This window comes from Salvia miltiorrhiza, chromosome 7 (assembly GCF_028751815.1).
Source record: "Salvia miltiorrhiza cultivar Shanhuang (shh) chromosome 7, IMPLAD_Smil_shh, whole genome shotgun sequence".
In the NCBI taxonomy this organism is placed as follows: domain Eukaryota; kingdom Viridiplantae; phylum Streptophyta; class Magnoliopsida; order Lamiales; family Lamiaceae; genus Salvia; species Salvia miltiorrhiza.
The window spans coordinates 7,473,684-7,500,031 of NC_080393.1; the positions used below are offsets into that span (position 1 = coordinate 7,473,684).

Consider the following 26,348-nt stretch of genomic DNA (forward strand, 5'->3'; position numbering starts at 1 on the left):
TTTTGAGGCTAAAATCGCGTTTGGGGTCCACTTGGGGGAGCCCCGCCCTTTTCCCGCGGTCACGGCCCGCGTCCGCGGCCTTCAAACGTGGGGGATGCTCAGGGGACCCGCGGCCGCGGGTGGTGACTGCGGGTGTCTCCTGAGTCGGGAACAGCTGACCCGCGGTCTTACCCCGCGGCCGCGGGTGGTGACCGCGGGGTACTGGGCGTTTTGCACAGTCCGCTCGTTTTGCTCCGTTCTCCCTCGTCCGGACTCGGATTTGGTCGCCGTTTGCGCTCACGGATTCCTCTCGAGACGTACTTCAATATCATATCTTCAAAATCCTCCAATTAATCCTTGATTTTTCCTGAAATTACTCCAAAACTACACAAAGATATCAAATCTTCATAAAACTAAAATATTCGGGCACAAACAAGCATTCACAAGCAAAACATGAAGGGAAATGACAACAAAACATGTGGAATTGAGGTACGAAAACCATGTTTGTCAACCGTCTCCCATTTTCCCCCAAACTCCATGCATTTTCGTCTTAAGCTCATATCTGCCATTGAAAAAGAAGTTTTTGATATATCTTAAGCTCATTTTTATGAAAAAATTGTATTTAATTAATTTATGGGAGTTTGGGGGAAAATGGGAGACGGTGATTAAAAGATGTAATTAGAAGATGAGTTGTCAAGAAAATCTTATTAAATTAATAATTGATGAGGAGTAATATGTGCAGAATAGGAAAATGATACAGATCAGAGGAATCGACCTCATCAGCGGGACGAATATGACAGAAGAAGTATACCCATCAGAGAAACCATCCTCACCAGATGAGTCAAGCTGGTCAGAAGAATCATTCTTACCAGAGGGATTTCACCCACCAGAGAAATCACTCTTCGTCAGAGAAGTCTACGTCGCCAGAGAAGTCCTCTTCGTCAGAGAAGTCTACGTCGCCAGAGAAGTCATCTTCATCAGAGAAGTCTACGTCGCCAGAGAAGTCATCTTCATCAGAGAAGTCTACATCGCCAGAGAAGTCATCTTCGTCAGAGAAGTCTACGTCGCCAGAGAAGTCATCTTCGTCAGAGAAGTCTACGTCGCCAGAGAAGTCATCTTCGTCAGAGAAGTCATCTCCGTCAATGGAATCACCAGAAACGCGGGAAACCTCCCGCGTAAGGACGAAATTCCTGATATGTCCTTCGATCACGCCAAATGCATGCGCTAGCACCGATTTTACTATTTTACCCTTCCATATACTCTATAAATAGAGTATGAGTTCGTGTCTTGTATTTACGCTATCATTCACTTTTGAATACAACAGTTATATTTTTCTCTCGTGCTCAATTCTCCGATCGTTACTTTGCTCTTTCCGATCATCCATACTAGGTATAGCTTACATTTTTCACTTGATAGTTTAGGTGTTGGTTTCGTGAAATACCAATAATGTTAAAAATGTTAGTTCCTATATAATATTAGGATGTACTAATGGTAATTTGAATATGATCACGATGGCTACTTACATTTACCACATCAGCGATGAGCACGTTAACGGTGGATAAGAGAGCGGTTCTGACCATAAAATATATATGTTCCATAGATTTTTTTTATCATTAAATTTCCAAATTCATTGCATTAATATCACCTAATTTCGTTTTTGCACACCAGAGCATGCCGACTTGCCTAACTTAAGAAGTTTTCAATATGTTTAAAGAGAAAATAATAAGATAGGTGTGACATATGTATAGTTCATAGTTGTCACATGTAGTCTCAAACCACATGATGGCCGCATCACTGAGCCATCTCCCTATTTTAGCTTAATTTCTGGTCCAGTTTCACTTTTTAGACCACTTTCTTCTTCTAACATATTAACACACATAAACAAATGTTTGTCTGCTAATAGATCCCTTTGAATTTATGTGTGTCCATGTGCTTTTTAGATGAAGAAACTATGTATACATATCTCTTCATTGTCGCTTTTGCCAGCCATCTTGGTCTTTTCCTTTTCCGTTTTTTTATTTTTTATATATGGAATATATTTGAGGAAATATGGTGGGAATGGGATGGCAGTAGTGGTTAATTCCAGAAGTGCCGCAAATCAAGACATAATAATTGAGATACAAAACACGCAATTAAAAGAGGGGCCTTTGCTTTGATTGATAAGATTTGTGGAGTAGGTGATTTCGTAACTGGAATTTTTTAGATCTGAATCCAACAACAAATTTCTAGAATTAATGTATATGCAGCGCAGCTGTATGAATTTTAAGAATGATGCATTGCCACGTGATGTTTTTCACTAATCTATTTTTGACTACCCATATACGTGCACATTTAAACCATTTTATCATTGTAGCCTCCATATTTATTGAAAAGATTATTGGCTGGGTCACTTGGAATCTATGTTTCAAGAACTTTTAGGCTGGGAAATCTACTTTTTCCTACCAAAATTTCTCTCTCCTCATTTTTATTTATTTATTTTGATTCTTTTATAAAAATCGTCAACTTTGATTAATAAAAAGATATTCAACATCGATGTTAAATTAAAGATAACGAAAAGATCTTTAATTTGATATAAAAATTATTAAAAATAAATTTAAAATGAATAAGTTATTATCAATTAAAGTTACAAAATTATTTTTTTTTCTCTCTCATCTTTTATCTCTCCTTTCTCTTTTATAATTTCTTTTAATTATCAATAAAAATCAATTAATTGGTAATTGAAAATACAAAATTGAAAATTTATATATTTTCAAATTCGTGTTTTTTATTGAAATTATATCCTGGATAATTTAAATTTTTTATTTAGATTTATATTTATATTTAAATTATAGTAGTATATATTTAATATGCATATTTATTTATTTAAAATATCGTTCAGTTTCGATATTGATCGTGCATCGCACGAGTGGGCGTGTGTTAGTAACCTATTATGATGGACCTGTGGGGGATTTATTTGTTTTGAAGTATTGAATATATGAATTGCACTTTTAACTTATAAATTATTTGTATTTTGATGGTTTGGGATTTCAATCTCATATGGGGCGCAATTCCTGTGCATTTTTAAGACCACGAGAGTACAATTTACTCTCTTTTTTATATACTATAAATTAACAATATTAAATAAAAAAAATTAAAAATCGCTCCACATGGGACTTGAATCAAAGACTTTTGACTTTAGGCATTAACTCCTTACCGATTGGCCAACATACGCACACAGTACAATTTACTTTCTGTATTAATTTGTAGTTGCATTATTAGTGCAAGATTCATAATTTTTATGTTAAATGAGATTTTTATTATAATCCAACTCTCTTTATATATATATATATTTTATGTAAATGTGGGATTATAGAAAGAAAAACAAAAAAAATATGGTACAAAAGTCCACAATTAGTATTAATAAATTAGAGACTAATTAGGATTTCCTCGGGCACAATTTACATTTGAGGATAAGTCTTGTTAGATAAAATAGTAAGAGTAATTATTTATTTATTAAATGGATTAGAATATACCAATGGCCTTGATAGTTTATATCATTTAAGTTAATTTTGCTTTATTCATATCTCATTGAAAGTGTGTAGGATTGAATATATCCTAGTAATGAAAAGTAAACGCCCCCTCTAAAATTCAATAATATTTAATTAAATTTTATTAATTTCCAATTAAAATGTAATTAAATTCCTAATTATAATTTTAATTAAATTTAATTAATGTAATAGATAGTTTTATTTAAATTAATTAATTAATTAAATACAAATTTTGGAGAAAGAAGAGGGTCACACCATATGAACGTCCTCATAATAGTGGAAAGTGCGGTCCGAAGATAAATGGATCTAATTTAATTTCTGTAATTGGAAAGGATAGTTGGAAGCTCAACCTTGGCTGGCCCCAAACATTTCGGGTCTTTATAGCATTTCCGACCATAATCTGTGGTATTGGTTATTGGATTCAATTAAAGGCCCAACAATAATTCCACTAAGATAATTGAAGCCAATGGGTTACGTACTTCATCCGTCCATAAATAATTAAATACTTATGTGAAGAAAATATTACATTTAAAAAATAATATTAATTATAATAATTAATTATAACGTGAGTGAAAAAATAACTTATCATGTAATAGAAAGTTTTTAAAATGGAAATGAATTACTAATTTTTATGTATGTCTACAGTGGAAATAGTTTATTTAAAGGGTTAAATTAAATGTATTAAAATGAATTATGGAGTATTTTTATTTTGTACATAAACATTTAAATTTTCTTAATAAAATCATAAATTTTTAATTAAAATTCTCTACTTTTTCCATAATTGCAATTCCAACCGAATTCGAGTCTATGTAAGAATCTAATTTCATGCCTACGTCCACAATATTATGTAAGACGATTTTTTCTAAAAAAATCTTTTGTCTTCAACATTAATTAAATCCAAAATCTTACATCCCCAAATTAAAACGACTGATACTGACAAAGTGTTTTCAAATCTTTTCACAAAAACTTTAAAAATTGTGATGAATTTGGCACGTTTACAATAACAGGCTAACAGTACTCCACATAAAAATGTTCTATTTATCTAAGCAATTATAATGGTAGGAAATAAATAGATTCTATAATTATATCCCACTAGTACGCCTCCCTTGCGTTGTAAATTTAATATTTTAGAGCTTTATATTTAATTTTAGTAAATTTTTCCGTTAGAGAAATATGTGGTTGAGTCAAATCCACGTCTAGATATTTTGAAACTTGTTTTAATACCCATGAAGATAATTGTTCTGATATAAAAATATTTTATTTAACAAAAATAATTCTGAACAAATTAGTGGTGCATTATAATGGTTTATTGTAGAATAAAAATCACAATTTTATACTTATTTACAAATTCGATCTTAAATTTAAACATTTGCAAATAAAAATTAAATTCTTAGAAATTTTGTAATTGATACACTGAACGATACCCCTTACCGAATCTTAATCACTGGTGGTACTCACGTCATCTTTTCGATCATCGAAAAAAATAAAAATCAAAGAAGCATCAATTGCAAAATTTAGAAAGATTCAATATATATTTATAAATGTTTAAAAGTGAGATCGAAATTACAAAATGAGTATATATTCATGATTTAACTTGTAATTTTTCCTTTTTAGAACAATTGTTAATAGCTTCTTATAAAAGAACAATTCATTCTAATTTTATTTTAAAAATTTATATTGTAACCTATGCATAATCTTCTCTATTTTATTAACTTTCAATATATCTAGAAAATTTAACTACATAATTAATCACTAATTTTCTCTATTTTAGTTCATTAACTCCATATAATATTTGTGTTGCTATATTTTAATTTATAATTATTTATTTTGAATAAATGATTAATGATTTCAACAAAAATAGATACATTCTATAAAATAAGAAAAGAAAGAAATACAATATTTAAATAATATATTCCACAACAAATTAATTTGGTGGTTTTGTGTTCCGAATCCTAGTTAATTATCCGCGGTTTTTAAGTGTAGTTAACATATTGAATTTGTTTTAGTTGTCGGCAGTTTTTTTTTTTTTGGTAACCGTAGCTAATATATATATTGGATTTGTTTTGTAACTACTTATTTTTTTCCAATTTCAATTATATCCTTTTAATTAGATTTAATTACATTTACTTCTCATTTTATATATGTATAGATTTGCTTTCAGAAAATTGTTTTTATTTCGTTTTACTCTCAATCCCCGACTCCGAGTATAACTGCAACATAGTTTGTTTAATTTTTATTGGAATTAATCGTTCGTTCTCAATCGACTAAGCAATATTGTTATTTGTAAGATGATAACGCCCTCACGGTGTTGTTTTTTTTTTTTTTTTGGTTTTTTTTGTTTTTTTTAAAAAAAACTAGATTATGATAACGATTTTACTCCTCAGATTTTTTTTTGGTTGTATATTAAATACATTTTCGTAATTTATGTGAAAAATAAAATAAAATACAGTACAAGTTTATGAGAAAATGACATATGTGAACAAGAGCAGATGAGGCTGAGGGGTAACTTTGTAAACTCATTTCCTCTGACCTCCACCGGTCCGGTGACTGTTATCCAATCTGAACTGCACCGCTCCTTTTCGGGCCATTTCCTCCCTCCTCTACTCTGCTTATTTTAAGACAAGTGTAAAAATGAGTAAGCTTTCTACCTATTTCCATCTATACTTGTGTTTTTGTTCAATTTATTTGTGATCTTATTGATATATAGTTGCTCCTTGCTCTTTGCAACCGGAAAATGTCTAAAGATGAGTGCTTTCGCTTCATTAATGAATGCTTAAGTGTTATTTATGTTAAATTTTTAACGAACCAGGAACTGGAAAAATTAATACATTCATCGCGCATTTCAGTCGCCCTGGTGTTTTGAGCAAGCCTTCTGTTGCAGCCTCCGGACCGAAGGTAAGTATAATTCACATTTTTTTTTAAATGAATAAATTCTTTTTTGGCGTAGAGATTGCAAGAATTAATTAATGGGCACGATTTTGTTTCCTTTTTAGAGTCCGTGTTTGAAAAATTTGCGGAATTGGGAGTGCTAGAGCTGAGAAAAATTGGTTTGGGAGAATTGGTTTTGATAGTTGAAGTTATTTTGTGGTTTAGAATTTAGGGCGAGGGTTTTGACTTTAGATAGTAAATCATGTCTAGGAAGGTTGTAAAGAGACGTTTTGTAAGCGCAAAAATTAATTTTGAATCAAGAAACATTTTTTATTGTAAATGTAAAATTAAGATAATTGTTTCTCGAATTCTCAAAATTGAGATAATTGTTTTCGAATTAAATGAAAAAATTCTGGAAAAAGACAGATTGTTATTAGTATAAAAAAATTGTCATTCTTCGGTTGTTGGATAATTCTGAGTTTCTCAGTTTGGTCCACTTCATTTTAGCCGAATTGGACATACTATTGCGATTTATAGTAAATTGGAGCTTAGTGTAGTTAGCTCATTTGTAAAGTTTACCCAGAAAAGTGGGATCATTATTAGTACAATCCCTAGCTGGATGGCATGCTGGTCTAGATTTGCAAATTGTTAGTGAAAATCAGTTGGTAGCCTTTCTAGTACAAAATTACGTACCTGCATTTTGAACGAGCAATTGTTGCATACCCCATATGAAGTGTGATGCTGACTATTGGTGGGTTCAGTTCTTGCTTAATTATTTTGATCAAATTTCCCAGGCTGCCCCGTTGCTTATTCCCAACCATGGTCAAGCTGAACCTGGATCTGCTGGTTCAAAGTTTTTCAAGACATTTGCACTTTTTGGTGCTGGAGCTTCAGGGTTTCTGGGGTGTGCAACAATAGCATATGCTTCTGATGAGGCTGAGCATGGTTTGGACTGCCCTAGTTATCCATGGCCTCACAACGGCATCCTTAGTTCATACGATCATGCTTCGTAAGTTATCATGTGTAGTTGCAAAAGTTTTGGTAAAACAGTAGTGAGAGAATGTTTTTACTACTAATCTTCTGATTGATTGTTCGGTAAACAATGCAACATGTTTTTGTGTGTCAATACAAGTATCATATGGAATGCAATTATTTTCTCAGTCCTGTCTACTTCAAAGTGAGCTTAAGTCATTGAAAATTTATGGAATGCATATCGTAATTGGTTATTTTTATCTCTACCAATCTAGTCTCTCCTTTTCATCTGGGTAGTTATTTGTTCTTGGTGTTGGGCAGGATTCGCAGGGGTCACCAGGTTTACCAGCAAGTTTGTGCATCATGCCACTCAATGTCACTTATTTCTTATCGTGATCTTGTCGGTGTGGCCTACACTGAGGAAGAAACAAAAGCTATGGCTGCTGAGATTGAAGTGGTTGATGGCCCTAATGATGAGGGTGAGATGTTCACTCGCCCAGGAAAGTTGAGTGATCGTCTTCCTCAGCCTTATGCAAACGAGCAAGCTGCAAGATTTGCAAATGGAGGGGCCTATCCTCCTGATTTAAGTCTTATCACAAAGGTGAGTTCTATACCTTTGAGGTTCCGGGTAAAACATCTCAGGAAAGACCCACTTGCTGTTTCTAAGTTCTGTTTTACGACAGGCCCGCCATAATGGTCAGAATTATGTATTTTCTCTTCTAACTGGCTATCACGATCCTCCTGCTGGTGTCACGGTAATTTGTCTTCTCACCATTTTATTTTGAAAAGCCAAAAATAGATGTTTCGTGAAGAGCTTTCTTATATCTTTTCGTATTAATATGTATGCTATAGTTATTAAGACTCCACACTGTTATACACTTGAGATAATAGTGTATGCAGTGCACCTGTTCATATCTTACTTTACCACTCTTTATCATAATTTACTTTTTTTGTTTCAGACTTAAATCACTTAAATGATGTATTCATATTCTGAAGGTTAACAGCGCATTGTATCTTTTTTAATATTACAGATCAGAGACGGGCTTCACTATAACCCTTATTTCCCTGGTGGAGCGATTGCCATGCCTAAATGCTTATTGATGGTGCTGTTGAGTATGAAGATGGTACCCCTGCAACCGAAGCACAGGTGTCTTTGTCTTTCATTCCCCTTTTAGCTAATATTCCCATAATGAAGGATAAATACGAAACGTTCATCTCGTGCAGATGGGAAAAGATGTCGTAACTTTCTTGTCTTGGGCTGCTGAACCAGAAATGGAAGAACGGAAGCTGGTACTCCAATTCTTCATTTCTTCGTCTCATGATCTATCCTGTGTGTTCACCTGCATGTCTGTTTAGTCATTTACTCATAATCACGCTTGGCTATTATATTATAGTATATGGGAAAGATCTTTACTTTTTTAAAACTAGTCGAGTTTCTCTTAGTAAATGTACAAGCTGCCCGGTTGCCTAACCTTTGCTCCGTCTGGAATACACGCAGATGGGTTTCAAATGGATTTTTGTACTGTCACTTGCGCTTCTGCAAGCAGGGTACTACAGACGTATGAGGTGGTCAGTTCTTAAATCGCGTAAGTTGGTCCTTGATGTAGTCAACTAAACCACCATGGCGTTCTTGCATGATGGGGTTGACATTAATGGTTACTAAGGTTTGCTTTTGTATGAGATATAGATTTAGTTGAATGCACCTCTGTAGCTTTCTTCGCTGTATCTCGAGGAAAAATATGTTGTTATGTGCGTGCGTGTCTGATGCACATGTGTTCTATATATATATCCGGATGTCTCTTGCTGGTTCTACTTTCTCTTTCTCTACTAGTTTTTCACTAATTGCTTTTAGCTTTCATCTTTTCAAAACCGCTATCAGTAGTTGCTCTACCTAAATTATTCTTCTTGGAGCCACATTTGAAGCATTCTCTCATAAGGGGGTGCGCTAGGTTTGTTTGAGATTCATATCACCGCATAATTTTGTACTATTTTGTTTTATCATAAAAAATCTAATTATCAAACCATGTTAACCGTTCGGAATCAATTTATAATTTCATAAAATGTACTCCCTCCGTCCCATTAAAGTTGGCCACATTTTCTTTTTGGGCGTCCCACTAAAGTTGACTACTTTCCTTTTTGGGTAAAAATTACACCCAAATTAAACTCTATAATTAATCAACTAATTACACCTAATTAAATCTATCTTCTACACTCATATCCTCACTCATATTTCTCTCTTTCACACCGCGCCTCCCTCTCTGCCTCCCTCGCGCCGCTCTCTAAGATCTTCTTCTTTCTTCTTCTCCGGCGAAGACACCGCCGCCGGCCGTCGGCTCCCGCCCCGGCCCCGACCTCTCTCGCCTCTGCTTTCCCTCTCTCTCCTCTGCGCCCCCGACCTCTCTCGCCTCTGCTCTCCCGCTCTCTCTCCGTCGGACGCTTCTCTCCTCTCTCTCGTCTGACCGCCGGCTTCCCCATCTGAATCTGTCGTCGTCTCCGGTGAGCAAGGCAGCAATCGCTTACCTTAGGGTTCCGATTCACGCGATTTAGGGGTGGTTCGCCCAGATCTGAGGTGGCGCCGTCTGTCTGTCTGTCTGCGCCACGACCCCATGGCCGCCGCCTCTCTAGTCTGCGCCGCGACCACCGCCGAACCTTTCCCCTCTCTGAGGGTGGCGCGATTTGGGGGTGATTCGCTTAGATCGAGGTGAGGCTGATGAGAGGCGAAGTTGTGGAACTGGTGAATGGCGGTGGTGGCTCTGCCATCGCCGATAAATCTGAGGGTGGTCGGAGGGTGGTGGTTGTTTTCAGGCGGCTGGTTTGAGGGTGGTGGTTGTTGGCTACGGTGGTGGTGGTTGTTCTCAGAGGGTGGTGCTCTTAAATCTGAGGGTGGTCGGAGGGGGTGGTGCTCCGGTCGCCGGCGGTAGTGAGTTGGCAGATTTGTGGAGGTTGTTGGCAGATTTTAATTAACTCAATAATTTTGATGGCCCCATTCAATTAAAACATAACACTCCATTTCTTAATCTCTGTGCCGAAACAAATGTAGCCAACTTTAGCGGGACGGGGGGAGTAATTAACTTAAGTTCACTATGTGCCAAAGAAACTACATGCTTCCATAGAAAAAAAAAAACTACACATGCACAAAGTTTATTGCCAAAAATATCATTTTCTCATTTATAAGTTTGCAATTGTTTGAATATACGAGCACATAGTCTAAAAGTGAAAATATTGCTTATTAGACCACTTTCTAATTTCCTTTTTTTTTACAAAAAGAAAATTAAATATTACTTTACTTAATTCTTTCTTGCTAAAAAGAAGTAAGTGTTGAACATTCATTTTCTTCACTATAATTTGTATACGCATGCATTGAAATCATCACTATTTTTCAGTAATTCAAAATCGGCAATATTAATTTTTCAGCAATTCAAAATCGACTGTCTTCTATAGTCCTCATATATAAGTTAGTATAGGATCTGCAATACAAATTCTTTCCAACGAAATAGGATCAAGAATACAAAATTTGAAAATAAAAAATTTAAGAAATAAATATTTTATTGGAGAAGATAAAATAAAATCGAAAATTGTCTAACCCTCATACCTCAAACTAATTATTTTTTAGCAACGACAAAGTAATTAAATATTGGATTTGAGGTAAAATATTGAATAATATCTTATATGCAATTTATTAAGATTAATTTTCAAAGTATGTATAAAATACATTCATGTAATTTTCTAAGCTAAACAAAGTTATAGGTTAATGTGTACGTCTTGTATTTATGTTCTATTTCATAATTTCATGGTAAAAACTTTTAAAATTAGCATCAGACCTATTTATACTAACGGCAACGGGTGGTCAATTGATCGTTCAACAATAAATTTCACGTACTCAACAAAAACCATAACTTCGATATACAATGCCTTACACTAAATGTATGAATTATTTCAGTTCCTACAATAAAAATATTATTATTTTAATCCTTTCCTATATTATGTATATAGTTCATGAAAAAGTCGAATATATATTTGGCACCGGACCTCAATTATCCAAGGGACGAATCCGAGCAAATTAAGTTATGTGATGATTTTTCTGAGATGAGATTCAGTGTCCCACAATTTTATGTGTGCCACTATGTCCCATGCTTATATCTATTATTTTAAAAATATTTTTTATAAAAATAAAGTTTATTATAATACTATGAATTATATTGAAGTTTTATTTCAAAAAATTAAATTTTTTAAAAAGTATATATCATGACTTTGAATTTATCAACCTATTATTCACTAATAAAAGTAAAATTAAATGATAAAAAAATAATTATATACCTTAAATTGAAGGAATAAATTCTAGTAAATAATCACCAAATTAAACTAAAGCATATAAAATTAAAATTAAAAAAAATATACATAAGAAATTAAACAAAATTGAAAGTGAGACACAAAGTGGGACATAAAGGTGCGGTATACTGAATCTCATTCCGATTTTTCTCTACATTGATGACGAGTATAAGCCCACGTACGTAATATTTAAAAACTCAGGTGATCAAATTTGATCGCGAACCACTAATTAAACATCGATGATAAAAAAAACGTGAACTAATACAAAAGCTTAAACATCTCATAGTTTACACGTAAAAAATAACTCGAACTCGGCCTCATGCATCTCAAATTAAAGAAACACTCACCCTAAACCCGACCCGGATTACGCACACTAACCAACCTCAAATCATCAACAACCGGGCCGCACAATGCACCCGAATTATCACTCTTCATGTGATAATACGCACTCAAAAACCTAACCCTAGTGCGAGACGAGACGGCCTTAAACCTAAGCTTAGCACGTTTGAACCCTCCGATTCCCTTAGATTCATAAGGAACTTGCATAATCTCTCTCCCTGCAGCTGCCTCCACCATCATCGACCCCTCGCATGAATTCTTGGCGTCGCCTATCGAGAACAGCAGGTCGTAGGTTTTCCCCGGCGTGGTTCTGACTAGCTGCGCGATGGCGCTTTCCCTCCCGGCGACGAGCTCCACCGCCCGTTTTCCCTGGGGCACGCGGAAGTGGTCGGAGTCGATGTACTTGACGGCCTTGAGGGACTCGATGATCCAGCAGGGCAGGGGGGAGTTGGCGTCTTTGAGGGTGGGAGGGATTAGGACACCCCAGCTGCTGTTGGGGAAGATGTATGGACCCTCTTCGAAGTTGCCGTTTCTCAACAAGTTGCCTTTTTGTCTAAGGGTTTGGGCAGGGCCTTGAGTGCGACGGAGTCGATAAGTGGGCCACAAGCGGGATCCTTCTCCACACCCGGATTGTGTATCATGACCTCCATCTCATTGGACTTGGCCGCAAATCCCCAAGAATAGGAATCCCATCCGTCACAGCTATACACTGTTTGGATGGGCCACATTCCCCAATCTTTGGTCTCACTGTCTGGTGAAACTGACACCCTCAGCTTCTGCTCTTGTGCGCAAGTCCTTGATGCACTGAATGAGATGGCGTAGAACATTCCTTTCGCCACCTTCACCTTCGTCTTGATGGTGGCCGCGTTGCCCAGCCGCACCGCCGACGCCCCCTCCGGCACCACCAGCAGCATGTCGCCTTGTTTCTGCGTCGATTTTATGTATTCCACGTAGCCGCTGGTTTCCCAAAATGGGATGGAATGAGGGTCCGTCACTTTCGTCCCTTTCATTTGCCACGCTTTTGGCCCGTACTCGAAGTTTCCGTTTGGTATTTGCCCTAAAATAAATCTTCAAAATTTCTCATCACTCTTTTTCAAAATACATTAAATATTTATTTAATTTTTTTCTTTGAAGGAATAGTTTTTAAGCGAAAAAGGAATAATTTGCGAATCTCAATCCTCCAACTTAGAAAATATTGCGACCATGTTCTTATAGATTTGTGCATGTTCTAATGGTTTGGATCTATAAATCTCGATCTGTAATGTCACGTTGTCACTGTGCCCACGTGTTATGTCGAACAATCTCAAATCTAGTAAAAGAGAAAAGTAGTGATGTTGAGATGTAAGGGTAACAAAGATTAATTACTAGTTAAAAACAATGGGGAGATTAGAGGTTGCGTGACATACATGCTTCATCTGTCTAGGAAAGGCTGTCAGACATCGTATATATCAGAAAAAGATATTGTAGACAATAATACATTTAACGGCTCGTTTGGTTTTCAGTAAAGGATTATGTAGGATAATTTGTAACCAAGATATTTAGCGTGGATAATGACAGATTATTAATACTGAGTTGGTGTTTGCTATCATGGCTAAATACAGAATATTCTGGTTTAAGTTAATCCTAGGAGGAGGTGGTATTATTAATCCTAAGAAATCTGGATTAATAATACTGTGTCGTGGGATTGAACCGGGTCATCCGCATTATTACTAAATAATACCAAATACTAGACTGATCTGTACTAAATTAGCTAATACAGTGTATTAGCTAATATCAAACACGCACTAACCATATAATATTATAATTATTGTCTAAATAAAAATGAAAATGTACTGACACACATTTATACTAGCGTGTCAAAATTATCAACAATTAATTTTTAACTATCCACAACTACTAGAAATAAATATAAAAATCAAAGTATCAATTATCTCTTTAACTTTGTGCTGGCAAAATGGTATTATGATAAATTATAGTAATAATGTTATTCGCATAAAATATATTTAGATAAAAAATAATCGAATATAAAAAAATTGATTTTTTTTTATCTAAACATATTTTGTCCAAATAATACTATTTTTAGGATAATCTATGACAGTTGCTACTATCACCTTTTTTTTTTTTTTTTTGAGGAACTTAATTAACACTAATAAAAAAGAATTTCTCGACAGCTGTTAGCCTGTTACTAATATTTTACGCGGCCTATATATCTACCGTATTAAAAATAATCAATTGCTCCATAAAGCAACTGCATGCACAATTGCATTTATTATGCATGCGATGTTAATTTAGATTTCATCACATTAAATTCATTTCCATACCAAACTATGCACATGGACTTGAACTTTTTTATTTAATTATCTCAAAGAAAACGCTATATATATGTCCTCTCCTGACCAAATGAAGAAACAAGATAATGCGCTGGTAGCAAATCTATTAGTATAAAAATAAATTACGAATTATGAACATATTATAAATTCTATGTAAAACATGATAGATTTTAAAAAAAACATTAACCTTATAGGATTCGAACTAGCTCGTGATCATAAATTAATTCAATAAAGTCATATAGATCTTTATAATCTAGAAATTAAAAATAATTATATTTAAAAAATATAATTTTATTTTTTTCAATTTCAGAAACTATATTATCTCAATATATATCATCGTTCTTCGTACAACCCAAACGAACAACAACGCAATACATTCAAGTAACTACAAATTTCTCCTCAGTTTTTTTTTTCTTTTTCGACGAGATAACGAACGTAATAGAATGCACTAATCTTGTGAAATGAAAAATAGTAGTAATTAAATTTGGAAAGCTTATTACCGTCATGAGTTGTTGATAACGCGATGCGGAAAGCTGCTGAGAGTAGCAGTAGCACTATCTTCATTTTTGTTCTCCCTCACTCACAATTATGACTATTTTTAGAGAGAGAGAGGCTTGCTTTGCTTCTGTGAGAGTACTTCCAAGGTTATTTATAATGTTTAAAGTCCAAGGGTATTTTGGTCTTTATCACCTTGCTAGATAGCAGGAATTTAACCAAACCTATTTATTGTTTGTGTGTACCAAATTACCAATCATAGGGTAAATTGCATTACTCTTCCAATTTCGGTATTTTCCCTATAATTTGTAAGAATTGTATTTTATTGTCTTTTAATTTATAAATTATGTGAATTAATTTGTCGATTTCATGTATAAAAGCACTTTAGATACATGAGTGAGTTAATATATTAGAAATATTTTATGGCAATTTTTAGTTGACTGATATCTTATAGGAAGGTATGAAAATACGTTGGTTGTTTATATCCAACATTTTTTCTTTAAAAATATTATTTTAATTGTATTTAGCTATAATATTAATTAAATAATACTTATTATTCAATGAAGTCATATTTATGCGCAATATGAATTTCTGACCCAAATTAAGATCAGAGTTTGAAAAATAAAGTGCCAAAAGAAATTACTCGATATATCATTTAACATTGTAAAATAAACTATACTATATTTTGGATAGGAAAATAATAATATACTAATATTTTACCGTAGAAGGAAGCAAACTTGCATTGAAGTTAGGACCATTTTGGTCATTTACGACGATGATAGAATTTTTTAGAAGATGCTGACAGGGTCTGTACATATATACATATACTATATGAATATGATAATATTTGTTACTCCCTCCGTCCCATGATGTATGACCTAGTTCTTTTCGACCCGAGAATTAAGAAATTGGTATTTTGTGTGTTAAGTATGACCCAGTCCTTTTTTTTATTTTTTAGGAGACTTGATGATTGACATAGAGAAACCACATATAATAAACAAATCTATATAAGGCAAATAACCAACACAATATCGGATACAAACGACTAACCATCGGACATGCCAAGTTAGATAAAATCTTATGCATTTTGATGGAATATAGAACAGTAAACACCTCAAGCAATGCATCATGTGGTTTTTGGGTTGTTTTGTCAATTATTAACATATTCAATTAATTTGTTGATGCAAATTTGCCTTTCGTCTATTATTAGCACGAATTCCAACATAATTGATACACTAAATGCCATCGAAAGGTATAAATGAATCTTCAAAATTATGATTAATTAGGTTTTGTGTGGGGCAGGTCCAAAAACATACCACTCCACTACACATGGGCATACCAGCAGCCTGTTTCTTGGTCTGCAAATGGGCATTTTCGATTCTCTTCCTCGACTTTTTTTTTAATGGAGGCCGGGGAAGGCATCTCTCTATTCATGCTTCCTACAAAAGGATTTATATCTATATGAATAATTTTCTATATTATAAATATATATACAAAGTATGATTATTCTTTATCCCTTTAACTTTAACAAAACGAATAAAATGAATAAATTAGGTTTCAATGGTTATATAATTTGTAAATTTGATGATCATGATTATAATTTTTTTTGTTTTAAGAGAAAAAACAATATATATATATATATATATTATTTTTTAATTAAATGAACTACATTATTAACTACGTAGGTTCATAATCATAATGGTATGTAACATATCAATGTTCGACATATATGTTACATATATCAATTGCTTCTAAAAATTGATCAGGTAAATGACCAAACTGTCCTTAACCCCTTAAGTTCTTAACATCCTTCTCCAGTTGATGAATGATGCATACATACGCGGTTAGGCCTGTGACAATTAATATATAATTATATAGTATTAACATTGGAGTCCAAGATTTGTTTATAAAAACCAGAAATCATGGCCCTTATTCCTCATGATCTGTGGGGATTAATTAATTTTGTTTGACGTAAAGATTTTCACAAAATAATATCCGAGGATGTGTCAGCTGATCAGCAGCGCCACTATTGAAATCGCCAAAATTAAATTAAGCTAAATGGTGGTTCGAGATCTGAATATCTGAACATTGCAGCCCATGTGCAGTTGATTAAATTTATTGAAGAATTCGATAATAATTTTTCCTATAATCATGAAAAAGAAATTCGTTGATTTTTTGTTTGGGCTATACCTATGTCCCTCTTTTGTCGGTAATAATTCAGTATTTAATTGTGTATCATGTGCAATAATAAGTGAGTGAGTGAGTGCACTAGGTATTAATTTACCGGTGGCGATCAGTGGTCACACATGTATGTGAAGCCACACAATAACTTATTTATCTAGGATATACAGATTTAAATTGACGAGACATATTTTTCTCAAATCATTTAAAAAATGAATGTTACCTCCAATTAAAGAAATGAATATGTAATTATTGTCAATATATTATGCAAAACTGCACAAGTCTTTACTTAATATACAACATGCTAAAACTTATACTCCTATATATCGATCTATTCCAATTAAAATTTATTAATCATCAATAAAGTTTATCAATTAATCTTTTTGAAGGACAGACAAATACTTTAGAAAATTGGGTATCAATATATTCAAACCTGAGTCACTACAAGAAAACACGCGTTTAACGACCGAAAATTTCAGTCGTTAATTTTGCGGCCTTAACGACCGATTTACGACCGTTTAACGACCGATTTTATTTTTTATTTATTTATATTTTTTAACGACCGAAAATTCGATCGCTAATTATTTTTTTAATATTTTAATATTTATTTTTTTTAACGACCGAATTTTCGGTCGTAAAAATTATTTTTTTATATTTTAATTATTTTTTTAATTTTAACGACCGAAAATTCGGTAGTTAATATATATTTTTTTATTTTTTTATTAAAAAATTATTTTTTTTAACGACCGAATTATTCGGTCGTTAATATTATTTTTTAATTTTTTAAATTTTTTTTAGTTTTCTAATATTTTTTAAATAAAAAAAATATTTTTTTTAATTATTTTTTTTAAAGACCGAATTTTTCGGTCGTTAAAATTATTTTTATTTATTTTATATTTTTTTATATTTATTTATTTATTTTTATTTTTTTATTTATTTTATTTATTAACGACCGAATAATCGGTCGTTAATTTTATTTTTTCAATTTTAAAAATTTTAAATTTCGTTTTTATTTTTATTTATTTTTATTTTTTGATTATATATAAATATATATATAAATATTTAATTATTTTTTATTAATTTTCTATTTAATTATTTTTTTTTCAAATTATAGAGAATATTTTGAAAATGATTGTTATTTTCATAATATTATTCTATAAAAATAGATAATATGGATTATTAATAAAAATGTGATATTATTTGCAAATAATAATAAATTATTAGATTTATTATAATTAATTATTAGACTTATTATAATAAATTATTAGACTTATTAGATTTTCTAAATTATTAGATTCATTATTTTCAAAATATTAATAATTTTATTATTTTAAAATAATAAAATTATTTTTCAAATATTAATTTTTTGATTTAATATTGATTTTGTTGTATATTTGATTGTTATTTTTCATACTCATATTTTCTTTTCTTTTTTTTAATTACGATAATATTATTTTTTTTATTATTTTAAATTCGATCGTATATTTATCGTCAATGTTTCGCCGACACCACAAATCTTAGTTATTATCTCGACATATTATAAGGTTATGAATGATTAATGATATTTTATATTGAATTAGAGTTTAAATGAATTAATAGGTACTATATATATCAATAATACGAGTGTTCTCTATTGGTGACTACTCCAAAGGAACTTCAAGGTTAAGCGTGCTTGACATAGAGCACAAGTAAGATGGGTGACCTACTGGGAAGTTCGTCAAATGGTATGCAATTAAGGTCAAAATACATTAGAAATACACTAAAAATACTTGTGGGATACAAAGATATAAAATATATATATATATATATATATATATATATATATATATATTTTTCGACAAAAAACATATTTTTTATTAATTTTTAACGATCGGATTTTCGGTCGTTAAAAATAAAATTCCGGTCGTTATTTAAAAAAAATAAAAAAAAATAATTTTTTTATTTATATATTTTTTTTTCTCTTTTTAACGACCGAAATTTCGGTCGTTAAAAATAAAAAATCGGTCGTTAAATTTAACAACCGAAAAAATGGTCGTTAAAACTCGGGCGACGATGCAAACAACGACCGAATTTTTCGGTCGTTAAATCGATCGTTAAAAATATTAACGACCGATTTTTGGGTTTTAACGACCGAAATTTCGGTCGTTAGAGCCGCATTTTCTTGTAGTGAGTCCTTTATCATCAAGCATTAATCACACTACCATTAACTTAAAGTCAATACACAAACTTAATTATAGTTATTAATGTTTAATTGGAATTATTAATTACAACTAAAATATAATTCAAGCGAATACACTGGAGTGCTTTTTAATGGAATAAATTCGCTATATTAAAAGTACAATGCAATGTTGTCCTAGCCCATCATGGGGGAAAAAAAAATGAAAGTACATGAATTTTCCTGTAATTAACCCTAGATTCAATATATGCTACATGTTTTTACAATAAAAATACGAGTAAGGTTGAAATTTGAATGCATATTCTCTGTTTGGTTCTCAAAAAAGAAAAAAAACAACGGTATATATACCTTTTTTCGGTTGGAGTATCCTTTTACAGTAAAAGCACAAGTAGATAAGATTCAATTATTTTGAAATTCATAAATAATCACTAAATGCTGTATATCACTCGCAGACTCGTTCGTCAATCCAGATGAATTATTCTTCTATGTAGGTTAGAGGATAGCAAATTACACGGTCTATTAGTCTATATATATGTAATGTAACGGTCACTTGGCGTTGTCAACAATATCCTTTTGTATGTTGCTAAAAATAAATAAATTTGTTTCTTTTAGGGCCCGTTTGGTTTTCGGTTGGGGAATAATCATGATAGAAATTAACCAGATAATTAGCGTGGATTATGACGAATTATTAATATTGGGTGAGTGTTTGATATCATGGTTAATTAATCCTAAACTATGTTTGGTATCCATATCAATATGATGGATAAACAAATAAAATGACAAAATTGTCCTCTTTACTTTTTTGAAATTCCATCCGTATCCTTATCTACGTAACCCTCACCCCATTATGAAACCCACTTCCCCATTTCATTTTATCTCACCACCCCGCCAAGAAGAATAGGAACAGTCATCCCCCACGATAGTCGAGAGGAAGCAGATCCGCCGGACTCCATTGAAGTCGTTCAAGGTCGTGTTCTGTTGCGATAATGAGTCAAGCCACTCAAGGTATTTCATCCTTTCTCATGATAGTAATTTTTGTTCCTCATAATACATGTTCTTCGTCGACATATTTTTGTCTTGCCTTCGAATAGCTCTGTATGCATTCATGTAAAACTTATATTGATTTTGGGACTTTGCAACATTTGTATCAGTATTGTGCGTGTGTTTTCAATATATATCTTATGGTTTATGCTCTTTGTGTTTTGCGTGAAATATTCGTAGTGCGTGACATAAATATGAAGCTATTTTCTACTTTGTGATATATGCTTGTTTGTATTGTTCCGAGTTTGTATATGGCGCAACCCTGTTGGTACGATGAACTCTGTTTGAAATACGATGAGTCGCCCGCACTGTACTTGTGCAAATATGTTATAGTTTGTTGGTTTTATAGGCAGCAACGGAACTACGCGTACTGGCCGAGGTAACAAGACGGACCAAAAGCGTCGTTCTTGGTCCACTCACGAAGAACAAGTGTTGATCGCATCGTTGAAGGAGCTCGTCGCACAAGGTTGGAAATCCGATAACGGATTTTGCGGCGGCTATTTGAATAAGTTGGAGGAGGCTATGCGGAAGGAGTTCCCTACCACTGACTTGAAGGGAATGCCTCACATTAACTCCAAAGTTACGTCGTGGAAGAAGACGTACTATTCGCTGTGGAACATTCTCAAGGTTAGCGGAGTTGGCTTCAACGTTAATGGGAAGCATATGATTGATTGCGATGACGAGCAATGGCAAAACTTTGTGGCTGTAAGTATGGTTATTAACCAATTAATTTAACGCGAATGTCGGCTTTGTTATTGTCTTATGACTGTTTTTAAATATGTGACAGGCCGATAAGAACGTGACTAATTTCCGTTATAAGAGTTGGCCTTACCTCGAGGATTGGAAGCTTATCTTCGGCAAAGACCGGGCTACAGGCGATGAAGCGGAGGATCTTATGGAGGCGGCACATCATATGTACCGTAAGATAGACTTGAGCCAAGTCAATGATGGTGGTGAATACCACGTCTCACTCGAAGACATATTTGAGAATGACATCTCCGGCGATAATGTGAGCGAAACACGCAATCAGGAAGAGAGCATACCGGTTGAAAAATATGCTCCAACATCAAGCAAGAAACGGCACCGTAGTGTAAGTTTCGATGACAAGTTCTTTGAGACTTTACATGAGATTGGCCGGGGAACGGAATCTAGACTTGAAACGATTCAAGTCGAATGGGCTACGATTTTGATATGTCAAAGGCGCGCAAAGAAGTTTTTACAAAGTTGAGTGGGATACCCGGGCTATCACAAACCGAGAAGTTTGAGATTTGCAATATGCTTGCAAAGGAAGTGGAGCTTCTGGACGTCTTTACTAGTCTCCCCGAAGGTGCGAATGAAGACTACGTCTTGTTCCTTCTCGCTTCGAAGCACAAGTGATTCCACATCTTTCGGTAACGGTGGAGACGTTTCTTTTTTTGTGCGTTTGCAATTCCGATTACTTGGTAACTTTTGCATTTGAAATGTTTGATATTTTTTGATATTTCCATCGGCTTTTGTTAGATATTATTTGGGGTATTTGGATTGTGAGACATTGCTTTTTATTGGATTTGTTATGAGTACTTCGATTTTCATATGTTGGAGAGGAAGTTTGGTTGTATCACATGGTTTCAGTTTGAAACATGGGAAAAGGGAACCTTTTGTGGAAAATATATCAATTCTCATCTCATATATTCAAAAAATCAAACTCGCATGGTTATCTCAAATGAATTAATTATCTAAAAAATAAAATGTCAAGCAGGACGAAAGGAATAGAGTAATATGAACTCTATAGCAACAAGCTAAATTAATTTAAAAATAATTATATTATATAAAAATAATAAAAACATACTTCCAAGTAAGATAAGGGAAACATTCATGCCACAATGTCAATCTAAATTTCAAACCTTAACTTAAAATAATTCGTACATCAAATAAAGATGAAATAAAAATCTTTTAAACCAAGAAGCCCCTAGAATTAGTTTACCAACATACTTTCCTCACATTAGTTTACCAATCAGAATACCTATAATTAGAACAAAAATTGTGAAGCAAAGCGCAGCACACAAGAACTCGAGAATTCCACGCGGCGCGCTAAATCCCATACCCATTACGGCCACTCTAAACCGCTGAAATCGGCCCTCCGAGGCTCTTCTTGCGCCCCTCGACGTGGTACTCGTCATACCAATGGAATCCCTTCTCATGATTTCCACCCGTTGGACATTTGTAGTAGAGACGACCGGGGTTCCTTGAGCCGTAGCCGACACACTTGAGCTTCATGCTGCCCTTGCCACAACTACATTGAGGAGCTTGGATTGCATCATCGAAAGCAGCGTCCATCCCTAGTTTTGCCACAAAATTTCAACATGGCAGCCAATCTCACAGTCACAAATCCACAAAAATATAAACTGAATACAGCATAACTATATAGATTGGTAACCAAAAACTTGCCTCACATTCAAAACTTGCCCCACATTATTATATACTACACTATACTGTTCATACAAAGCAGGTACAAGTATGATCGTGGTCACAACTCCACAAAATTTGACAACTGCTGCCGACAGCCAATATCATGGTAAAAAATCCACAAGATTTCAAAAACGCAGCCAATATCATAAAAAACAACTACACAAAATTTTAGCTCAAGATATAATTAAAGTTAGGGATGTAAATGAATCAAATAATTTTGGTTCGATTCGGTATTCGATTCGAATTTTTGATATTCGAATACGCAATTTTATGATTCAAATACGAATACGAATACTTTTTGTGATTTGTTTGGTTATCGAATACGATTCGAGAATCACGATATTCGATTCAATATTCGAAAATATTCGATATATATATATATATACACACACACACACTAAAAAATAAATAATAAAATAGATTTAAAATAAAATAAATAAAAAATAGTACTATTTATTAAAATAAAAGTGAATTATAATAATAGCGTTGTTGATAACATTCGCATGCTTGCTTTATTTATTCAAATAATTCTAGTTAATTGAAGTGCTATGACGTACTTCTATTTATTGAAGTGTTATAAAAGAGCTTTTATTGATGCTTGCTTTATTCAAATGCTTACTTATGCTATCCAAACTTTTGAATATTAGGTTTGTATTATAATTTGGGAGTTGGATTTTGAAACATAAGAATATTTTTTTAGCATATATTATTGAAACTTTTGAATATTAGGTTTGTATTATAATTTGGGAGTTGAATTTTGAAACATACGAATATTGTTTTAGCATATATTATTGAATTTTTAAGTAAATGTAATGTGTGTGATCTCCATATTATTTGAAATATTATTTTAGAATTTTTCTTTATTAAAATCGTGAATTGAATATATTCCAATTAAACTAAATAGTAGGAATTTTCTAATCGAATATTCGACTTAAATTGTATAACATACACTTGTAAAAGAATTAAACGAATATTTGATTTGTTTCGAGTATTCGCGAATCAGTATACGAATCGAATACGAATAGTAAAATATGATTCAAAAGATATTCGAATACTGATTCGAATATGCAATTACTTTTACGAATATGAATCAAATCCATTGATATTCGATTCGATTCGATTCGTTTACATCCCTAATTAAAGTACAGATTGCCAACCAACATTCGAACAATTCAACAAATCATGTAACTCTAAACAAGGTTCTCAATGCAAGTACTATTAAAAAAGGGTCTCAAACCTAGTTGTTATTTATATATTGCAACCACATAGCATCGGCCAAGGCATTCCTCGCCACATTCCATTGGGGGGAACTATCTACTTGTTCTATGAATTCATCGGGTGTTGCATCTATTGCTCCACCGTTCTCTTGGGGCATGGCATCTAGTTGTTGTTCAATAGGATCGACGGGCATTTCCATCCGAATGAAATTGTTGAGCAAAAAAGCTGTCATTATGAGTCTATTTTGCACTCGAATCGGATAGAAAGACGGTGATCTAAGAATACCCCATCTCATCTTCAAAATTCCAAAAGCTCTTTCTATGGCGTTCCTTGCTTTACTATGTCTCAAGTTAAAGAGTTTCTCTTTGTTTTGTGGTCGTGCATTGTTTGGTCCCCACTCTTTTAAATGGTACCTAACACCTTTGTACGGCGTTAGGAAACCATCACTATTCGCGTAACCGTTATCACACAAGTAGTATTTCCCTATCAATATAACAATAAAGTAAAAAGATCAATTAATGATGACATTATAAATAGAACATTGCTAAGTACTAAAATAAATAAATATCAGAATTTACCCTTTGGGACCTTAAGGCCATGAGGTCTATTAATGGCATCTCGTAAGATCCTAGAGTCCGCAGTCGAACCTTCCCAACTGGATAATACGTAACTGAAATTCAGATTTCGATCACATACACCTAGAACATTAGTTGATATTTGCCATTTTCTCGTTCTATATCGGGGTTTGTCTTCATTACCAACCATGACACTCACGTATGTGCCGTCTAAGGCTCCTAAACAGCCCTATTCACAAGTCACACATCAAATTAACAAACAAAATCAACAACATTGAATACTTGTTTATTGAAAATAGTATTGATTCATGTTATTTATACTTTAAACCATCGCCATCGTGGATCATTGCAATCCGCGGGAACGGCCTCGGGTTTGGCTAGGAATAAGTCATGAATCTATATAATAGCTCCTAATACGGCATGTATGTAGTGCGATATTGTTTGACCAGATCTCCAAAAGTCGAACCGAACAACTCTGTTTTTTTTTTTTTTATGGTGGGCTAAAACGGAAAGAAACATAGCTACTTGTTCCTCAACGGTAACAAAACGACCGTTAACCAACCCCCCCTCTCCCCCGTTCACGCAAAATAACACAAAGCTGAGCAAAAGTCCTACGGTCCATTCGAAGGTTGGAAATGCAGTCAACATTGTTAAGACCAACTAAACGGCTTAAATGTTTTGTTTTTCTTGATCGGGTAACTTACGTATTATCTCATATTTTAGGGCTCCCGAATCACGCCTTCTTTTGCCTACCCTAGTCTTGTAATAATACGCAAACAACACAACCACTTGTATGACGTGAACTCGCAATATTTCTTGCAACAAAATAAATTGCATATCACGAATACGACTGTCTTCCCTTCCAGGCATTTTTGGAAACCAATGGGAGAAATCGCAGTTATTTTTTAAGATCCTAGTATCAAAGAAAAAGTTGGGCAGAATCAAACTTTACGGTTTGCATTAATAAAAATAATGTGTTTCACCGAAGAAAAAAAAAAAAACAATTGCACATCATTTTTTGTATGAACCTATTAATAATTCTCACACCATGGCCACATCCGAGAAAAAATAAATTCCAAAATCAATCATATTGAAATGGGAAGATTGACAAAACAGTCAAATATTTCACATAGTCCTCAAAAAACAAGCTCAATACAAAGACAGCAGTGGATACATCATATTCTATCATATAACCAACAACACATATAAACCTAAGAGCACATAGCATATTTCAATTTATGTACATAAAAAATAACTACCAAAACAGAGCATTTGATTCAAGTATCAGTTCCCAAAATACAAAATGATTTGGACGCAAATCGTTTCTAAAATGCAGTTCACAAATGCAGTTCACAAATGATTCTAAAATGCAGTTCACAAATGATTCAAATTTGGACACAAATCGTTTCTAAAATGTTTCTAAAACCTTACTGAAACTGAATGGAATTTATTCCCAAATCTGCAAATCCTTATCTACAAATTCAAAGGGAATGTAATTGGGGATATGGAACTAACCTTTGTGATTGTCGGGTTTGCGAATTCGGCACTCGTTATATTTTCCTACAATTGTGGTCACAAAAATAGGAGTTAAGACAAAGGATTTCAAAGATGGTGGAACCCTAAAACCCAGACGGATTTCAAATCTGAATCATGTGAAATAACAAACACAAAGCTTTGTGTGAACCTTAAAACTCACTTTATCGACATATACCTCAAAATTGTGAAGCTGATTTTTTTGAGAAATCATAATTTTTTTTTTCGGCATAGCAGATTGGAATCGAAAAAACACAGACTCACGAAATTTTGTTTCTTCCTTCGGCAGTCCTGACCTGTTCTGGAAGACTCCGATGATTCCCCAATGTTGCTGTTT

General features: G+C 33.4%; 2 protein-coding genes and 2 pseudogenes across 2 annotated transcripts in view; 2 read left to right on the plus strand and 2 right to left on the minus strand.

Moving 5' to 3' along the window:
- The window catches only part of LOC130992114 (nucleolar complex-associated protein 2), an 884,658-nt gene extending 865,132 nt beyond the window's left edge, over nucleotides 1–19,526 (plus strand). The window contains exon 12 of the mRNA XM_057916615.1: nucleotides 19,479–19,526. The gene's annotated coding sequence lies outside the window, so the exon portion shown is untranslated. The remainder of the gene's footprint in view (nucleotides 1–19,478) is intronic.
- LOC130992153 (cytochrome c1-2, heme protein, mitochondrial-like) lies at nucleotides 5,679–9,158 on the plus strand (annotated as a pseudogene).
- LOC130992149 (protein DUF642 L-GALACTONO-1,4-LACTONE-RESPONSIVE GENE 2-like) lies at nucleotides 11,782–14,965 on the minus strand (annotated as a pseudogene).
- A 4,337-nt stretch (nucleotides 19,527–23,863) lies between the features above and the next one.
- On the minus strand, nucleotides 23,864–24,806 carry LOC130992200 (uncharacterized). Its single transcript, XM_057916749.1, has 2 exons — nucleotides 24,482–24,806; nucleotides 23,864–24,386 (listed from the first exon to the last, which is right to left on the minus strand). The coding sequence occupies exons 1-2, from the start codon at nucleotides 24,666–24,668 to the stop codon at nucleotides 23,923–23,925; spliced, it is 651 nt and encodes a 216-aa protein (XP_057772732.1). The 5' UTR covers nucleotides 24,669–24,806; the 3' UTR covers nucleotides 23,864–23,922.
- Between the last annotated feature and the right edge of the window lie 1,542 nt (nucleotides 24,807–26,348).